The sequence below is a fragment of the Galeopterus variegatus genome, unplaced genomic scaffold (assembly GCF_000696425.1).
Source record: "Galeopterus variegatus unplaced genomic scaffold, G_variegatus-3.0.2 Scaffold1690, whole genome shotgun sequence".
Taxonomy (NCBI): domain Eukaryota; kingdom Metazoa; phylum Chordata; class Mammalia; order Dermoptera; family Cynocephalidae; genus Galeopterus; species Galeopterus variegatus.
Genome location: NW_007727801.1, coordinates 110,190 through 129,141, shown reverse-complemented (window position 1 = coordinate 129,141; position 18,952 = coordinate 110,190). Strand labels below are relative to the sequence as shown.

General features: G+C 38.5%; 1 protein-coding gene and 1 pseudogene across 1 annotated transcript in view; one reads left to right on the top strand and one right to left on the bottom strand.

Annotated features, from left to right (window-relative positions):
- The window catches only part of LPAR1 (lysophosphatidic acid receptor 1), a 139,848-nt gene that overhangs the window by 55,251 nt on the left and 65,645 nt on the right, over nt 1-18,952 (top strand). The window contains exon 2 of the mRNA XM_008578469.1: nt 11,263-11,420. Within this exon, the coding sequence (XP_008576691.1) occupies nt 11,376-11,420 (45 nt within the window). The 5' untranslated portion in view covers nt 11,263-11,375. The remainder of the gene's footprint in view (nt 1-11,262; nt 11,421-18,952) is intronic.
- Nucleotides 6,152-8,031, bottom strand: LOC103595137 (annotated as a pseudogene).

The window sequence follows — 18,952 nt, the reverse complement described above, 5'->3', positions numbered from 1 at the left end:
TCTCTCTGATCTCTGTTTTGTGAACTCTAGCTGCGTTGAGCTTCGTGGATTCTGAGATCTGTGTCTTTAACTCAGTAAGTTCTATGGGCTTCACCTGGATTTCCTTTCTATGGTGCCTGTACTGTGGCCTGGACACTCTTGAGGCAGGAAGCTGGGGCAAGCGTAGGGCTCACCTTGTTCTTTTCCCATTTCTCAGGGATCATTGTCCTTTGTGACCTAATGTCCAGTGTTTTGTATATTTTATCTTATTTGGTTGTTTAGACAGGTGGTTATATCTGGTCCCTGTTATTCCACTTTAGCCCTGTACATTCTTTTTCTGTAGAAAATTAAAATGCCCATATCACCTCAGGGTATAATACATATGTATGTATTGTCTTCCTGTGTGTGTATGTCTTCCCAAATAGGAGACAGATATATATTTTGATACAATTTAATTTTATTGGCTGTATAAAATTGAATTGCATGTACATAGTTTTAATAACTCAGTTGGCAAGTACTATATTATTGGATATTTAGATTGTTTCTAAAATTTTCCTGTCATACATCATATCACATTAAGCATCCTTGTAGCAAAACCTTTGCCCTTAATAATAATATTCTAATATTAATATTCTCTCCACAGTGTAAATTCCTAGCTGCGGAGTTACATACTGATTCAGTGTACTTTTTAGGATCTTGATGTGAACTACACATGAACACACATATCCATATAACATTCCAGAAATATACTTGAGTGACTATTTTCTTACACTGTATACAAACTCATCAGAAAACTACCTTTTAAGCAAAACATTCTCATGTTGAGGTACAGTTTTAAGTTGCTATCCTTTGATTCAAGCACTCAGAACTGATTTTTATTTATTCTCCCAAAGGTGCTTGAATTTTAAGCTACTTGAAATCTTGAATCATGGGAGATGCCTCTGTCAACAGAACCCTGTTGAAAACTGTTAACTGGGCTGAATCATGTTTCTTACTACAGCCACAGACTTTATTCTAGCTATTTTAACACTTTGCCCCACCCCCATTTGATCTCTTTTCTTCCCTCTTTCCCTTCTCCTCACCTCTACCATATAATTTTTTTTTCATATTCCTTCCTTTTTAGGCCATTTTGGAATTACTTCTGATATTAGCAATATGCAGTTACTTTTAGAAGGTATCTTCTAAGACTCCTCCACTGGCCGTGGATGGAAGAGTCTAGGTTGTCTGAGCCTTGGTTGTAGAGGTGGTAATTCTCCTTGACCTGAAAACCATGGACTGAAAACAGCCCAGCTTGGCTCAGTGGCTCCCTCCTTAAGCATTCCTCAATAGGAATGTATCCACGTTTTCTTTTAGAGCACTTTCTCCCTTAGGTGAAATTCTAATTCCCACCTGTCTTTGCACTGCTCTGGGTCCCTAGGCAAATGACTGATGGTCATGGCATGCAGATACTAAGAAGATCAAGAGTTTAGACATTGTGTTCCTTGGGCTCTTGAAGGAAACAGGGCATTATTAAATCTTTCTGTTACTATATTTTGTTTTTGTTGCTTATAACAGAATACCCGAAACTGGATAATTTATACTGAAATGATATTTATTTCTTACATTTTTGGAGGCTGGGAAGTCCAAAGTCCAGGAACACATCTGGTGCGGTCTTCTTGGTGGGAACTCTACAGAATCCTGTGGTGACTAGGTATCACATGGCAAGAATGGGCTAAGCAGGAGAGACCCAACCTCCTCACTTGCTCTCCTTGTAAAGCCGTCAAAACCAAGCTTATTACTCCGTGAATGGATCAGGTCCATTCACAAGGGCATAGTCCTCACAATCTAGTCACTTCTGAAAGGCCCCACCGTTCAAGTACTATAATGGATTTCCCAACCTCTTAACATTGTTACAATGGAGATTAAGTTTCCAATAAATGAACTTTTGGGGGACACATTTGACCCATAGCAGTTACCCAAAGAGTAATTCTCCTGCTTTTCAAGAGGATTTTCTCAGGTAACTGAGAAAAGATCCTGGAAGCCATTGGCAGATGACACGAGCTCAGTCCTCAGCAGTAGTGGTGGTGGCAGCCTCCCTGTCCCCCCAGACATCCCAGGGGCGGCGGGCGGGCACTGAGGATCAGAGCCGCTCATCCTTTATACTTAAGTCATAACCCAGGACACCTGGGTGCACATGCGCAATGACATTAGACAATAACCAAGTAACACCTGGGCGCACGTGCTTAGTTACATCAAATGCTTGGCAAGATTCTGAACATCTGAGGGACCCTGGCCATTTTCCTTCATTTTCCCTACAACTTCTCTTCCTTCATTCCTCTTTAAAATGTAGATCTCATTCCTTCTCTTCTTATTCTCTCCCTTCATGACCAATCACACTCACTTAAGTTCATTTTTCTCTAACTCAGACGTCTGTAGTTCCAGTCCATTCCTGATCTACTATTCGTAGAGATTTCCCCTCATTTTCTAAGTATTATAGCACAAGCTACCTTGACCATGAGACTGTAAACAGGGTTTGGCCAATATATCCTTCACCCTAGTAGTGACAACTGTTCTGAGATTATTCCATAAACTGTGTTTTACCATTCCTGGTTATTTTGATAAGTTTCAGGATAGCATTTCTCTCCATCAGGAACACTTCTAAAGTGAAAACTGTATGCCTGTCAGTATAATCTTTGAAATCAGGACAGTTAGTTTATTTATAAAATTTTTGGCCCGTTTCTTCAGTTTCTAGAATAGTGGACTTTGAACTGATAAACTATGTGTAAAATGGTGGGAAGTGGTTTGTACATCTCTTTCTGCAGTCAGCGTGAGCAGGATGGGCCACTATATTCCCTCCTTTGAATGCATCAACTTTGTGCCATATGGAAAGAATGATAGGCTTTTAGGCCAAATGTAAAATAAAAGGTCTGAATGAAAAACTGGAGAAGAAAATGGAAAAACTGATCCTATATACAGAAAAGGAAAGATTTAAGAACCTGAAATATATTGTCTTTTGTGAATATTTCGAAGCAAGATCTTAGGCCTGATACTCTGAGGAAGAGAAGAAAGTTTCTGCAGCCTCAGGTGGAGATGGTATTTTAAAACAAAATACGAGGAACTTATTTTTTTTTTCTCACATGCTTTGCTAATTCCTTTGTTCTTACTCTGCATGTGAAGCAAATGGACACTGAAAGTGATCACAGCTTCTTCCATCCCAGCTGGACCATTTGTCTCACTGTTTTTATGGGAGGCAGTGTAAGGAAAGGTAGCCCAGATAAAAAGTTTAGCATGGCCATTTCTCTGTCACCCTGTTTTCTCTTTCCCTTTCCTTTTTGGTTCTTTAAACCTGAAGTTCTGATTTTATCCACTTTAGAAATAAAATAGTATTGATTGGTTCTTTTCTCAAAAGGTGAAGAGTTTTCTCCTTGTGATTTTCTGGAGTTTTCATCTTAGCTCATTTGTGACTCACATGTGTATTTTAATTTCGTAGCTTTTCTTTCAGTAGTTATTGCCACATTCTTTTTTTTTGTCATCGTTGTTATCACAGGTTTTCTGTGTTTACAATGGATTGACAGGCTTCTCATGACGAAGGTCTCCTGAGCACGTCATTTTGATTTGTCATGTGAGTAGTTGCATTATGTCATTGAGTGGATTTTTCAGGGTGAATTATATCCTGATTATTTTATATTTGTAAGTGCCTTGTTCTTGCTTTTGTAAGTAAATGACAACTTGGCTGAACTTAGAGTTTTTGAGTCATTCCGTATTTCTGACAGTCTTGAAAGTTACTCCTTTGTGGTGTCATCTGTTGTGGCCAGGATGATGGCTGTTTCCAGCCCAGTTTTTTTCTTCTTGTAATTTGATTTTTTTCCCCCTACTTAATTTTTTTTTAGTGGGAATTCTTTTTAAACTTTTGAAGTTTAGGGACTTAAGCCTGTGTCTCCACTGTAGATCATTTGCTCTATATTTTTCCTAGAATGTGGTTAGGTTTTTTTAAAAAATTGTGCAAAAATACACGTAATGTAAAATTTACCCTCTTAATCATTTTAAGTGTACAGTTGAAGTAGTGTTAAGTACATTCCCATTGTTGTGCAGCCAACCTTTAGAACTCTTTTCATCTTGTAAAACTGAAACTGTACCCATTAAAGCACTTCCTTCTCTTCCTCGCCCCAGTCCCTGGCAATCACCATTCTACTTTCTGTCTATCCAAATTTGACTCCTTGGGGTATCTCATATTAGTGGAATCACACAGTAATTTGTCTTTTTGTGACAGGCTTATTTTACTTAGCATAATGCCCTCAAGCTTCATCCATGATGTAGCATGTGTCAGAATTTCCTTCCTTTTTAAGGCTATGTATACACACATACAATGTATTTACAAGATTTTGTTTATATCTTTTCATCTGTCATTGGACACTTGGGTTGATTCCACCTCTTGGCTATTGTGAATAATGCTGCTATGAACTTGGGTGTACAAATCTCTCTTCCAGATCCTGTTTTCAGTTCTTTTGGATATATACGCAGAAGTAAGATTTCTAGATCATATGATAGCTCTTTTTAAAATTTTTTGAGGAATCTCCATACTGTGTGCCATAGTGACTGCTTCGTTTTACCATCCTTCCAACAGTGTGCAAGGGTTCCAGTTTCTCCAATTTCTCCACATTCTTGCCTACACTTATTTTCTGTCTTTTTTTTTTTTAAATAATGGCCATCCTAACCGGTGTGAGGTGATATCTCACACATCTCACTGTAGTTTTGATTTGCGTTTCCCTGACGATCAGTGATGTTGAGAATGTCTTCATATTTTAAATAATGGCCATCCTAACCGGTGTGAGGTGATATCTCACACGTCTCACTGTAGTTTTGATTTGCGTTTCCCTGACGATCAGTGATGTTGAGAATGTCTTCATATGTTTGTTGACCATTTGTAGATCTTCTTTGGAGAAATGCCTACTTAAGTCCTTTGCCCATTTTTTAATCAGGTTATTTGTTTTTGTGTTTTTGAGGTGCGGGAATTAGGATAGTTTACTTTTGTTATTAAGTGACTTCTGTTTGATTTGTTTTTCTCATGTATGCCAGTTATTCCTATATTGAATATTTATTTTCTGTGCTCCATAACCATAATTTCTGATCAATTTAGTAAATTCCATTATTATAAGTACAGTGTGATTTTTCTTAATCCAGTCTTTCCTGGCATCAGCTTTGGTTTTCTCTAGGGGCACTTCAGAGTTTAAAATATTTAGTTTCTGGGCTGGCCCGGTAGCGCACTGCTACAGTGCACCACTTGGGAGCGCGGTGGTGCTCCCGCCGAGGGTTTGGATCCCACATACAGACTAGTTCCCGCTCACTGGCTGAGCGAGGTGCAGGTGCAGCGCTGAGGGTTGCGATCCGTTGCTGGACACGAAAAAAGACAAAAAAAAAATTTTTTTTTTAGTTTCTGCGGTGATATTATTTTTTCTTTTTAAAAAATTTTAATCAAAATTATAAATGTTTGTAATTGAAAGTGTCAAATAGCTCTTTGAGGCTTGCTAAGAAAAAGGTGTCCCTGTTCCTTCCCTCCCATGTTCCCTTCATCATAGGTACCATTTTCAGTTGGTTTAGCTGCCTCATTGATGTTTCCATAGAATCTCTAAGATTTTTACTTAAAACAATTTTTTTAATCATGTACAAAATGTTTTGAAATGTGTACACACTGTAAAATTCTAAGATTTTTAATTCTACTTTTCGATTTATTGGTTTTAAATATTTATAGACTTCCCAAGTGGAAGGTGTACAATATACATACTCATATCCTGTATAATTTGGTCTTTTTGTTGCTGCTGTTATTTTTACCAAGGGTAGCCAAGTTTCATTTATTTGTACAAACACTCACATGAGTGAGAATGTTCTAAACAAAGTAATCATTTCCAGCATCAATTATAGAACTTCCTCAGATCATTTGATGGGGTCACAGATAAATTAAACTTCAATTTAAGCTTGACTTTTAAAGTTCCTTCTCCTCTTCTCCATGATGCCAAGCATATCGCAAATCCCTAAAAATACACCCAAACACGTACATCTTGACATCTTGATGTACAGTTTGTTTACCTTAAGAAGAATTAGGCGTACAGTATGGACAAGGAGACTGGAACAAGGTTTGGGGTGCATTAGAGGCTTATGCCTAATCCTGTTCTGGACTGTTGATATGAAATGATTCTCAGTTCATTTTTAGAGTTTCCATAGTGATTATGTCTGAAGGATTTTTGTTCACACTGGTTTGGGTGAAGTTTTCTGGAGCTGCTGGGGCCTCCAGAGTCTGGAACTGGGACTACAGTAACTCAGGGGGCATAAAATGTCCTTTTCTCTTGAGTAAGTGTCCACAGATGACCTCCGTTGACCCCCTCAGACGTATCACCAGGAGCTGCTCCTCAGCCGGCTCCTCTTCCTTTCCTGACTCCTCATGCTTCAGAGCTGCACTGTTGTTTTCCTCGTATTAAAATGTCTGTGTGGGGCCGACCCTGTGGCTCAACTCGGGAGAGTGCGGCGCTGGGAGCGCTGAGGCCGCGGGTTCAGATCCTATATAGGGATGGCCGGTGCGTTCACTGGCTGAGCGCAGTGAGGGTGACACCAAGCCAAGGGTTACGATCCCCTTACTGGTCACAAAATAAATAAATAAATAAATAAAATAAAAATAAAAATAAAAATGTCTGTGTGCATTGTCTTCAGGCCTGAACAGGCTAGAACCACATGCTGGCCTGAGGCTACAACTCTTACTAAAATGTCACACAAGTTGCAGAACCATGGAATCCTGTCCTGGTCATTCAGCATATTGCTTTTCCCACCGTCATTTGATTTTTCCTCAGGGTGATAGTCACCTGCATCATGGAATTTCCATCCTAGAGGCCGGCCCAGAAAGAAAATCTTCCAGGCTCAGGCCTTAGATGGTATAAGACTGGCTTCAGATGCTATTTAGCTCTGGTAGGGGGAACAGATACCAAGAAAAACAAGCTACCACTCTGGCTTTCCAATATCTCACCTTCTTGTTCCTCCAGGTTTGGAGTCCAGGGTTTTTTTCTACTTCGTTTCTGCTAGACTCTAGAGCTCTCTGAAGAATGATACACAAGTTTCAAGTCTGAAAAAAATTTCCCCATTTGATCTAAATTGTTTTACATCTGTAACGCTTTTCCAAAACGTTGAGGATGAATTTATTCTTTCCTGGTTCAGCATTGACGGCTTCTTTTCTCTTTTAGTACTTTTTCTTCATCTATTCTGTTTTGGGGATTGAGACTTTAAAATACTTACCCTTGGAGCTTTTTCCTCCTTGGAAGGCCTAGTTAATCTTCTGCTTCACTAGTTTTATTTTCTGCTTTATTTTATATTTTACTTTCTGCTCTCTTGACTGCTTTCATTCGAGTTTGTAATTCAGATTTTCTTTTCTCTGGTTAATGCAAAACTCTTTACTGATCTCATATTTCTTTCCATGACACCCTGCTCTGTGTTCAAAGATGCTGCTGTGTCCTCAGGAATTTCAAGAACATGAACTAGAAGTTTTGTCTTTTATAAAGCATTCCCTTTTCTCTTTTATGGAATATTCCCTTTCCTTATGTGCCCATATTCTCTTTTCAGGCAACTCTTTGTATTCTGAATATTGAAACTATTTTAATGTTATATTGCTTAACAACGTAGCTTGGCTGAAATGATATTGGACCCAAGCATACAGTATAAATATTTCTTAAGTAAATATTTGTCTGATTCTAGAATATTCCCTCTTTTTTAACCATATGTTTCATTTGCTTGGTGGATTTGGATTTTTGTCTGTTGCTTATGCTTAGAGAGGGAAGCCTATAGATATTCAGGATTGGGTATTGCCCTGTGTTCTTTCAAGAGACTTCTGTGAGTCACAGTTTGATGCAAGTCCAAGTGAAGGAAAAGGTTAGATTTGTAGTAGATTAATTTACCAATTAGAAATTCATCTTCCTGTGAGGCCTGGGGAGGGAGCCAGGAAGCAGCTCCACAAGTAATCAAAGGGAGCTTTGCCTCAAACCAAAGACTTTCTTTTAGGTATTTGGTGTGGCACTCAATAATTAGCAAGGTCATTGTCACTTGGCATGGCTGCCCTCCTCAGAAGCCAGCTGGTAGTATTTTTTTTTTTTTCTTCCCACATGTTTTCTGGGGCAGTCATCATGGCCACATGTAAATCAGAAGTAAATGCAGCCAGAGATTACTTGCTGGGCTAGCCTCTGGAGCCAGGAACCCTTTTAAAGGAGTTAGTGTATTTTAAAGGTACCGCAGCTCTCCCCTGACTTAGTTCTTTCCGGCCCTCATCCTTCTGAACTAGGGGTTCATTATGGGTTTATTGGGTTCTCATTTGCTTATTTTCTGTCCATACAGTTGCAGTTTCACGTGAAAGGAGTGTTATATCTTAGTCCTTTTGTCAGCCTCCCATGTTAATTCTTTCCAGTACATATTTTTGGAAGTTTAAGCAATAGTTGGGGTCCAGCTGTAGTTTCTAGGGCTAATTCAGGATATTTCCTATTCTTATAATGTATTGGTCATTTCTTTGGTATCTGGCACAAAGGAATGAGCCTTTGTAGCTTTCTTATTTGGAAATTGTATTTTATGCAATTTGAATTGTAGGGGGAAATATTGAGGTGATTCTTTAGGGGAATGGATGAACGGTTCAGTAAATAAATAGATGGCAATGCTCATCTTTTGCAAGTGAGAGGCATTAGAGGTAGTTTTATGGTTTTGAGAAGAGCAATGTAGATTAGAAGAGATGCCTAGGAGAATGGAAAATGGGGACAATTGGGGAAGAAGAGAAAGGGCAACGGCAGTGACCCAAGGGCATTCGGAGAGTCTGATGTTGGTGGGACAAACCCATACTGCCTTGTGGTTTTCTGTGGCTGGGACACAGCTTTGGAGCTCAAGCAAAGGAGATGGAGAATGAGGTGCTGATAACAGGTTGGAAGAATCACAGGACAGTCATCCAAGTACCTGGAAGAGTTTGGAGGGGTGCATTTCTTTAAAAATTCTTGTGCAACTCTGTAGTTGACAGTCTGGGCTCTGCAGTGGGCTAGTATGTCAGAGTGAACCAGCTTATTCTGCTGGAGACTGAATGGCATAATTAGTTAGGATATTGACTTTTTTTGTCATCTTGTCCAGTTCTCCCATGATTTGTACAGTTTTGTAGGTAAGTTGGGAAGTATCCAAGAGAGCTTATTTATACCTTTCAAATAATGTTGTTGAGCCCTTGTATTTGGTAGAGTTAAGTAACCACATGCTGTTTTATAAAGCATTCTTATAATGTGTGAAGAGGTTCAACGAAAAGCTTAAAACTAGATATGTCCTGAATGCTTTGGGGGAGGTAGTTAATTTTCTGTCTTATTTTCTTCTTGAAAATATGAAACTAACAGTCTGTCTTATTTATTAGGCATCTCAAGGATATGAAACAAACAAAATGAGGGGACATGCTACTAAATTTTATATAGATGAGAGCAGCACGGGATTCTCCGTCTCATGATTACTCTGCAAGTCATTTGACTTTCATCACGTTTTCTTTAGATCTATCTGACATTTTTGCTTGAAGATTCCATGGACTTCGCATCTTTTCTTAATTCTTGTTCACTTGGAGTGTTGGTCTTTAGAAAGAGCATGGGCCCTGGAGTCAGTCCTGGTTTGGGGCTCAGCTCTCTCATTTCCTGGCTGTGTGGCTTTGGGTATGTTGCAAAGCCTTGGGTGTCTCTATGAAATGAGTTAAAAATATCTGCCTCAAACTGTATGTCACATGACTGCTCCAGAGCTTGGCATCTAGTGGGCTTTCATTAAATCCCAGTCTCCTATCTTCCCCCCTCCTGTTGTTAGCAATGATGCTATATGACATATTTGTTTTGTGGGTCACATCTGTTTTCTGTATCCCCTTTCTTGCTTCAAGCTAGGTGCCTATATTTACCTTTCAGGCAACTCTCTGTATTCTAAATATGGAAAATATCTTAAGGTTATATTGCTTAATGACTTAGACTGGCTAAAGTGATTTTGGGCCGCAGCATACATTAAGAATGGAATCTTGCTTGTCTGCTTTTTTTGTTGTTTGTTTATCACGCTATTGATATATTTATCTGTATATCTCACATAGAATAGAGCAAGATAATTTGAATTATAAATACATAAGAACAAAAGAGGAACAATAAAATTAGGGGCAGGCACAAAATGATGCCAGAAATAAGTTCAGTATAAAACAGGCACTTATGGGGTCCTATAATATTTTGGTGGGTAGGCTTGGCACTCTCATAGCCACCATGAAAAAGGAAAGGCATTTACATATACAGATACCTTTTTCCTGGGAAATTTACTTAAATTCATAGTGTTATAAACAATAGGTCTTCTTTTCCTCCAAAAACTGGGACTAAGGAGAGCATCAGTATTGTCTCAGGGCAGCTATGAGAGTCTGTGTTCAATGTCATGCAAAGGTAGCTTGAGAACTTTGCTACTTATTAATAAAAATAATCACTCTAACAGAGAGGAAGAAAATAGGAAGCTTCCACAGTTCTAAACAATTAAACCCTAAAGTGATGGAAACTATAGTGTAAAGTATAATACACAAAGACAGAATAAAAATTAAAACTTCATAGAAGTTGCTGCTAAACCTAGATCATATCTTAGAGAAGCAGCTCTTCTGAACTTGTGTCTTGCCCAGCATCGCTGAGCTAATATGAAGGAGCGCCAGAGGATTTGGGGTCAAGGGACTTAGATTAAGTTTCCAACTCCACCACTTCTAGTGCACAAGACTTGGATCTTGTCATCTCTGGTCCATTACTTTTACCGTTATGAAAAGTATCATTTTCGAACAATTTAAAAGTGTCAGGTATCATCTTGCATGTTGATGAAACTAGAAAGTATATTTACAGACAAAAGCTTTCTGAAGACAGGAGCTTGCTCAGTCTTATTCATTATGCCTCTAGTTCCCTACAGATGCCCAACAACTATCTTTTGAATAAAAGAAGATATTGTTAGATGGTATGAAAACCATCTAAAAGTGAAGCTTTTTTTAAATGAAAGAATTTTTAAAAATTATTTTCTTAAAATGAAAAATTTTCCCGTTCTGGCCTAAATTGCAATGTAGAAATGATCAGTCTTTCCCATGCTTTACTGCAGGGAGTTTAGCCTCTTTCTGAGTTTTCTTAATGAACATATTAATGAGAGAAGATTTGGTTATACTTTGTGCGTATTTGGTATTTAACATACAGGATTTTTGCTTTCTCTGGTCAGTGGTACTTCACTCCGTGTGCTAGTCCTCTTATGCTAAATGTGGGTTTTCCTGTCCTTTTCCAGGGACACAGTTTCTCCTAGCATGACTGTGATCTGACGAGCAATCACAAGAGTTTGACTCCTGTGTCTGGCACCGTAGTGCTGGGGCGTGATCACCGCCTGTCACTAGAGCTGCCATGGCTGCTGCCTCTACTTCCACCCCTGCAATTTCACAGCCCCAGGTAAGTGATTCACACTAGCATAGGTTTGGCCTAATTATGGTTTTGTTGAATATTTAAACTGAATTTCAGAAAGTGGTTTCACTCTAGGGATCTTGTATGTCTCTCTCATTATCATTTGGTGGGTATTTGGATAATGGTGCTTTTGTGAGTAACATGCCATTTAGTTCAGGAAGCAGCTAGAACAATGAACAAGTGACTTTAGTGAACTGGCCTCTGTTCATAGGGTCTTGGTTTTCAGTGCTTAGAATGCTGGCTTAGGCATCAAACTCCAAATCAAGATAAGTCAGTAGTAAATCCTGCTGCTTTCCCTCCCTTGGCTTTTTTGCGGGGTTTAATGATATATCCAAGAACTGACCTAGTCTTATAACTTTCTGAGTGATGTCTCATTGTCCTCCTCCTATAATTATTATTTTGCCTTGACCTGTTCTAGGAACTTTGAAAACAAATGCAATTCCAGAAACTTCTGAAAGCAGTCATACATATGAGTTACTTTTCCTGTGCAATGAAGAGCAGTAAGATGGTGGGGACGTTGTCTATATTCACATCATTTTACAACCTGATTTTTTCTAGTGTTCACTGGACTCTTGGAGTTTCGGCAGGCAGCATGGTACAACGGGGGAACAGACTTTGGAGTCATTAGGCGTCAATTCACACATCCCTGCCTCCTCTGATGGTTGGATAAAGAGCCTTAGTCATGCTAACCTCTCTCAGCTTCAGTTTCCTCTCATGTAATCTAGCCTCATGCTATGATTATATGGGCTAAATGATAGAATATGTGTAAAGCACACAGTAGGTGTTCAACAAGTGTACTTTCCCATTTTTCTTCCTTTATCTTCTCCTCCTCTTTCTGGAGTGTGACCGCCCATTTCATTTATGATGATAATTTTTAGGCCAAAGTTAAGGAAAAAGATGATTCTTTGAGAAAGAACCATATTGATGGAAATTTGAATCTTGATGATACAAAATGTTGTTCCACCCTTTTATTTTCTGTATCCTTTTGCAGGCTATTACCTTTTGCATGTATTTCAAGTAGGAGTGTCTGTGTTTGTGAAAAGGGAGAGAAGAAAGAAAGGAAGAAAGCAGAAAGGGGCATTTTTACTTACTATTATAAATGGTTTTTTCCTCTCTCTAAAAGACCTTGGGATTTAATCATATGAATAAAGTCCTTGCTGTTCTTTAAAGCTTCTAGTGCTATTTTCCAGGATGTTTAGTGTTACTTCCATTGTAAATATTTCTCTTTCTGGTGAATGGCCCATAGCCCTTTCAGCACTTCATTTACTTTGGGTGTTTGGTTTCTCTTACCTTCAGTAGCTTTTTGGTGCCAGAGAGACTTGGAGAATGAGTAAAGAGATTTAGTGCCTGTTACCTGAGGTCACCATTTCAAAGTCCACTGCAGCTGTTCCCATGTAATGACTATTCTTAGTCTTTTGTGAAGTGAGTTAGGCCCTAGTGCAGGTTTTCTGGACAAGGCATTTCTGCATCCTAGTGTCGCTGCTGTCATTTGTCAGCATTGCCAACAGCATCAACTTACCTACCCATCTTCCCTGTTACACAAGCTACCATTAGCTGGTGAGTAATAAACATACTTTTAAATGACTCATTTAATTAAAATGTTTAATGCCACCCAAGGTAAAAAGAGGTTATATTTAAGATAAACACTTTGGGAGAAGTGTACTTTAGTAAATTCTCTGTGGGAAGGTAAATTGGTACAGTCACTTTGTAGGGTAATTTAATAGTGTCTATTAAAATTATATACCTTTGCACATAACCTCCCATCTTGGTATCTGCATTAGAAAAAACACTCATACATGAGTCCAAAAAAGAGTGTATACAGACATTCATTGATGCATTGGTTGAAGACCAAGAAGTACAAAACTTTCTGAATATCTAATAGTGGAAAGTCTTAATAAATTCAGGTATGTGGACACAATCAAAATACCATGCAGCAGTTAAAAAATGAGGATATCAATGCAGCTGTGTTTCCCCAAGATATCTTATGGAGGGAAAAGAAAGCAAGATGCAGAATAATACTTTCCAAAAGATATCATTAAAACTGTAAAAGAAGACCATGTGAATTTAGAGACAAGCATATGGTACATTAACGTGAGTGCATAGGGGAAAGGTGTAGACCATATTTTCTCAGCTGAAGGTGACTGCCCCAAGAGGGCAAACATTGGATCTTGGGAGAGCAAAAAATCCCTCCAAAGCTTAACCTACCCCCCCCTAATCTTATTCCTTAGTATTTACTTTTTTTCCTTAGGGAAAATTTAAACTTAATTAAAATTTTCCTCTGAGGGTCACAAACAACAACAAAAAGGTTAAGAAACACTGGTTTCCTTCTCTAGTTACACTGCCTGAGTTGACATCTGGCTCCAGCATTTACTAACTGAGCGGAGAGGGAGGTCTTCACACTCTCAGTGTCTCCATTTCCTCACCTGCAAAATGAGCACAGCAGTAATGAAGACAACGTGCCAGGGTTGTTTTAAGGGTAAAATGAAATAGTATGTATAAAACTTCATACAGTGTATGGCATATATTGCCCCATCCATGTTAGCAAGCATTATTATTATGGTTCAGCAAGCATTGTGGCAGGCCTGGGGATACAAGAATAAATAAGATTAATAAGGCTTTTTCCCTGCCAGAGTTTAGAAGTGTAGTAGAGATGTACAGAAAAGAAAAACAAAAAATTACAACACTGTGTCACAGATGCTGATACAGGAAGTATCAATGTGCTAAGAGTAAAGGAGAGACTTCACCCAGAAAAGTCTTGGAAGATCAGGGCCTTTCACACTTGAATGTGGGTTTATCTTTATGCAGGTCCTCACAGATGCTGATACAGGAAGTATCAATGTGCTAAGAGTAAAGGAGAGACTTCACCCGGAAAAGTCTTGGAAGATCAGGGCCTTTCACACTTGAATGTGGGTTTATCTTTATGCAGGTCCTTGAATTCACTCTGAAAGAATGCAAGTTCACGTGCCAGACAATACCAGGATAAATAGATTGAGTAAACTGCTTATTACACTTTGCCTAAGGAGATGCTGTATTTAAATTTTTTTGTCTTCTCTGAACCTGGGGAAAACTGATAATAAGAGAGAAAACATCAGTATGGGTCTTCTTGAGGGAAGACCACCAGGCTAGGAATGAGTGAATGAGTACAAATTATTTGGGTAAGGTAGAAGAAAGAGCTTGTGTGAAAGTTAAGTGTCCCAAAGTGAGAGAACACAGCATTTAGAATCAAGTTGAGGGTAGCTGCAGTACTGTGGGGCATGGTGTTGTAACACTGAAGTCCCTAGAGCCACCTCTGTCAGCTTGCAAGGGCAAGTTAAATTTTCAGGAGTTTTGTGGGCCCATTGACTTCATGCTGGTAGCTTGAGATCAGCCCTGGTAGAGTATTTACACTACAGAAATTGGCAAACACTGGAAAGCAGTGTAGATGGGTTAGGTTATAAAGTTGGAGATTTTGTAGACCTTGCAAGCCATATTAAGGAGTTTAACTTTGATCTTAAGGAAACCCGTGTAGTATAGTGATTACACAGATTTTAGAGTCTTAGACCTGGGTGTAAGCCCAGACTTTTGAGATTCTGTTGAGCACGTTTGTGAGTTAATCTTGTCCAGCATAGTTGAGTCCCATTGTTCTCACATATGTTGGGAACAGTGGTAGCCTCTGATAGTTGGGGAACTAAGCCCGCTTGGAAGGAGTCAGCTATAAACCTGGGTGTTAGGTCACAGCGAGAGGTAGTGTACTCTACTAGAGAGACGTAGACCATTGGGTCATTTAGTTCCCAGGATCCTGTGGCCAATGACGAGCCTCCTGATTATATGTCAACTCTTCACTTGTAATTTGTACAGTCAAGTTTTAGTCCAAGGCTGTCTCGCCCTTGTCCCCAGCCTGTATTGATGTTTTCTGCCTTACTATCAGTTTTCCCCAGGTTCAGAGAAGGCAAAAGTAATTTAAGTATGGCATCTCCTTAGGCAAGTGTTATAAGCAATTCACTCAATCATTTAGTCTGGTATTGTCTGGCACATCAACTTGCATTCTTTTAGAGTGAATTCAGGGACCTGTGTAAAGATAAACCCACATTCAAGTGTGAAAGTTCTGAAAATCCTTTTCTAAGGCAAAAACAACAATTAAAAAAAAAAGTTTTTGGTTTTGTTTGTTACTCTATTCATTTGGTAACAAAGAGCATTTTTTCTAATCAAGGCTGCCTAATACTAGATATAAACTAATTAATATGGACAAATAGCTTGTGATTGTTTCACATAATAATAGGGAAGAAAGCTTTCATTGTCACTCCTGCTGGGATTGCTGTTTAGTTAGTGAAAGATATGCCTTGTGCTTTGAAGTAGGACGAGTTTGTATTCTCTGCTTCACTCCTGCCTGGACTGTAAGACAGAGTTTTTTGTTTTCTTATGCTGAGAAAGCTCCTAGTTCTTACAAAGCTAGGTGAATACCAAGGCGAAACTGGACTAGCAGCAGCAGACTCTGTTTGTAGATGATTTATAGTTCTGCTAGTCCCGACGCTGATAAAGAGCTTCCTTATCCAAAGGAAGCTTAAAGATGTATTTGCAGACAGGAACCTGTTCATCATTAGGTTGAGTTAATGTGTTCATGCCCCGTGGATATTGAGGGGTGGAGGCTGGGGTAGGAAACCAAAAAAACTTGCCACTCTCAATAGCTATTTTGTTTCTAGGACAGTTAAGCATTACTTTAATTGTGTTTGATCAGGTTACTGTGGGTAGAATTTGGATTAAAAGTTTTATTTTCATTTTTAATGGAAGGGTCAAAGTTCAACACCTGAATGAGTTGTGTAGCTTCTCTTAAACCCAGGACTGTATTAGAGACCAGATCAGGTGTCTGAGAACTTATAAGGTATTCAATTCTCACACCTGTGATTCCAGTAAGGAAGGACTCCTTTTCATCAGTGTTTTGCAAGGTGTTTCATTCTGCCTGTCATTTGCTAAGTGACCATTTTGGTTTGAAGCCAAGGACACAAAGATATTTTGATTCCTCTAAGGATTTCCTGTGACTTTCATTAAAGGTGTGAATTTGTAGATTTTCAGTGTCATAATCAACAGATTGTTCCTCTAATTCTTAATTAGTGTTCTGATAAAAGGTGATTGATCTTTGTTGGAAGACAAGTTTTTTTTTGAATGTCATTACCTATAAATTCTCTTGATAAAATCCATCATTTTAAAAATCTATGTTTTAGGTTTTATTTCTGATATTAGAGAATGGATATTTTTTGATCAAAGCAACTGAATTCCACATTAAATGGGTTCCTTTTTTTTTGAGGTTGCAAGACTTCTTTTTTTTGTTTGTTTTTAGAACTTTGTATTATAGCTGTTTTTGAACATGCACAAAAGTAAAAAGAATAGTATAACAAATCCTACCTAGATTCAACAATTATTAAGAGGTTGCAAGACTTCTTTTTTTTGTTTGTTTTTAGAACTTTGTATTATAGCTGTTTTCGAACATGCACAAAAGTAAAAAGAATAGTATAACAAATCCTACCTAGATTCAACAATTATTAACATTTTAGTACACTTCCTTCAGTTTCTCCTGTTTTAGGGGCGATGGAACATGTTAAAGCAAATCCCTGGCATCATGCCATCTCATTTCAACCCTCATACAGCAATATTCATCTCTAAAAAATAATTTGCTTACATAATGACAATACAATTATTACACCAAAATTAAAAGCAACTCTTTTTTTTTTTTTTTTCCTTTTTTGTCTCTTTTTTACTGACCGGTAACGGGATCGCAACCCTTGGTGTCGCGCCCGTACCGGGGACCGGCAACGGGATTGCAACCCTCGGTGTTGCGCCCGCACCGCGCTCAGCCAGTGAGCAGGAACCGGTCTCCACATGGGATCCGAACCCTCGGCGGGAGCGCCGCCATGCTCCCAAGCGGCGCACTCTCCAGTGCGCCACCGGGCCGGCCCAAAAGCAACTCTTTAATATCACTTTATACTCAATCCATATTCAGATTTCTCCAATTACTTTTATGAAAAGTTTTTACAGTTAGTGTATTGTTATCTTTTAAAAAAATTTGATTACTCTTCTGCATAGAACTATTCAATGACTCTTAAAGTTTAAAAAGGTAATTCCCTTTTTCCTCCTTATTCTCTAAGTGAGGACATAGATTGAATTTATAACCAGAATATTTCACTCCTGAAGAATACAAAAATGAGACATATGCTGAAGTCTCCAAAGTAAGGGAATTAATACAGTGTAATTGTTAAATTATGAGTTTATACAGTAAATGAGCATGGATATCTTGATAGTGCTTTCCTTCAGACTGAAGTGTGAACAATTAATTGCACTATGAAGTGATTTCTTGTGCCACATAATGAAGACATAGCGTGGTCTGGCTTAACGTAACATGAATTGAGAAAAAAGAATTCATGGGCTTAGGTCCAAGTGGATTTTCATTCAAATCTAGTCTGTTGTACACCATAGCTAGGGGATCTTTCAATAAACATATCTCTTTCAGCTTTATTATTATTTTTAATCTGTAATATTCATATAACTTGCATGGTGCTCACCAGTTTAAATGGTAAAACATCTGCTAAGTGCTTTTTACAGTATCAGCCCTTTAATGGATACCTGACGTATGCTAGTACCTTCTGTTTTCCCCATGATTATGCTGGAAGTTCTTTACAGGGAGAAAGTGGTTATTACTACATACGGTCTGTGTATATGATGTGTTATGTGGTATGCCAGAAGATCCATCAGAGGAAAGCCAACTTGGATAAACACTACGGAAAACTCCAATGTATTGCCAGGAATAAATGCATGTGGAAATAAACACTGAGATTGCTGACTTACTCCATCTTGAACTGTGTTTCTATTAGAAGTTAAATCTGTTCTCATATTGCAATTTAAATTCATCTGTGCTCCCTTTTGTGTTTATAAACTCAGATAAAGTTTGAGAGGGTATCTTATTTCAGAATGAAATGAGAGCATATTTTGAGTCTTCTAGTCATAAGACAAAATTGTATGGGGGAACCTAGGGTAAGCCCAAATGAGACCTTTCATGTTTGTTTATTTTTCTTTCCAATATATCCTTTCTAATTGATTTAGTGTCTAATGATAAATAGAACTACTCCCTTATCTTTCAAAGGAGGTGTGTCTTACCGCCTTGTACTGTGTGATTATGGTATCGTTTGCCTGTTCTCCTTTTCACACTCCTAAGTTCTCCAGCTATTTTTCTTTGAACTTTTGTTGCAGCTTTTCCGTGAATAAACACTGAGGTGGGACAATACCCTGCTGTTTTTACCAGCTGAGGAGATCATAATCATAGAGTCCGGGGGAATTCTATCTTTTGAGATCTGTACCTTGCTGTCTCATAAGACTGTCATTTAAAAAATCAACCTTCACTTGCTGTGTGTTGATACTGCCTGCTGTGGATTGAACTGCATCCCCCAAAGTCTGTGTATTTGAAACTTAACTCCCACTGTGACAGTGTTAGGAGGATGGGAAATCCTATTATGGTAGTTGAAAGGTAGGGACTTGAAGAGGTGATTAGATTG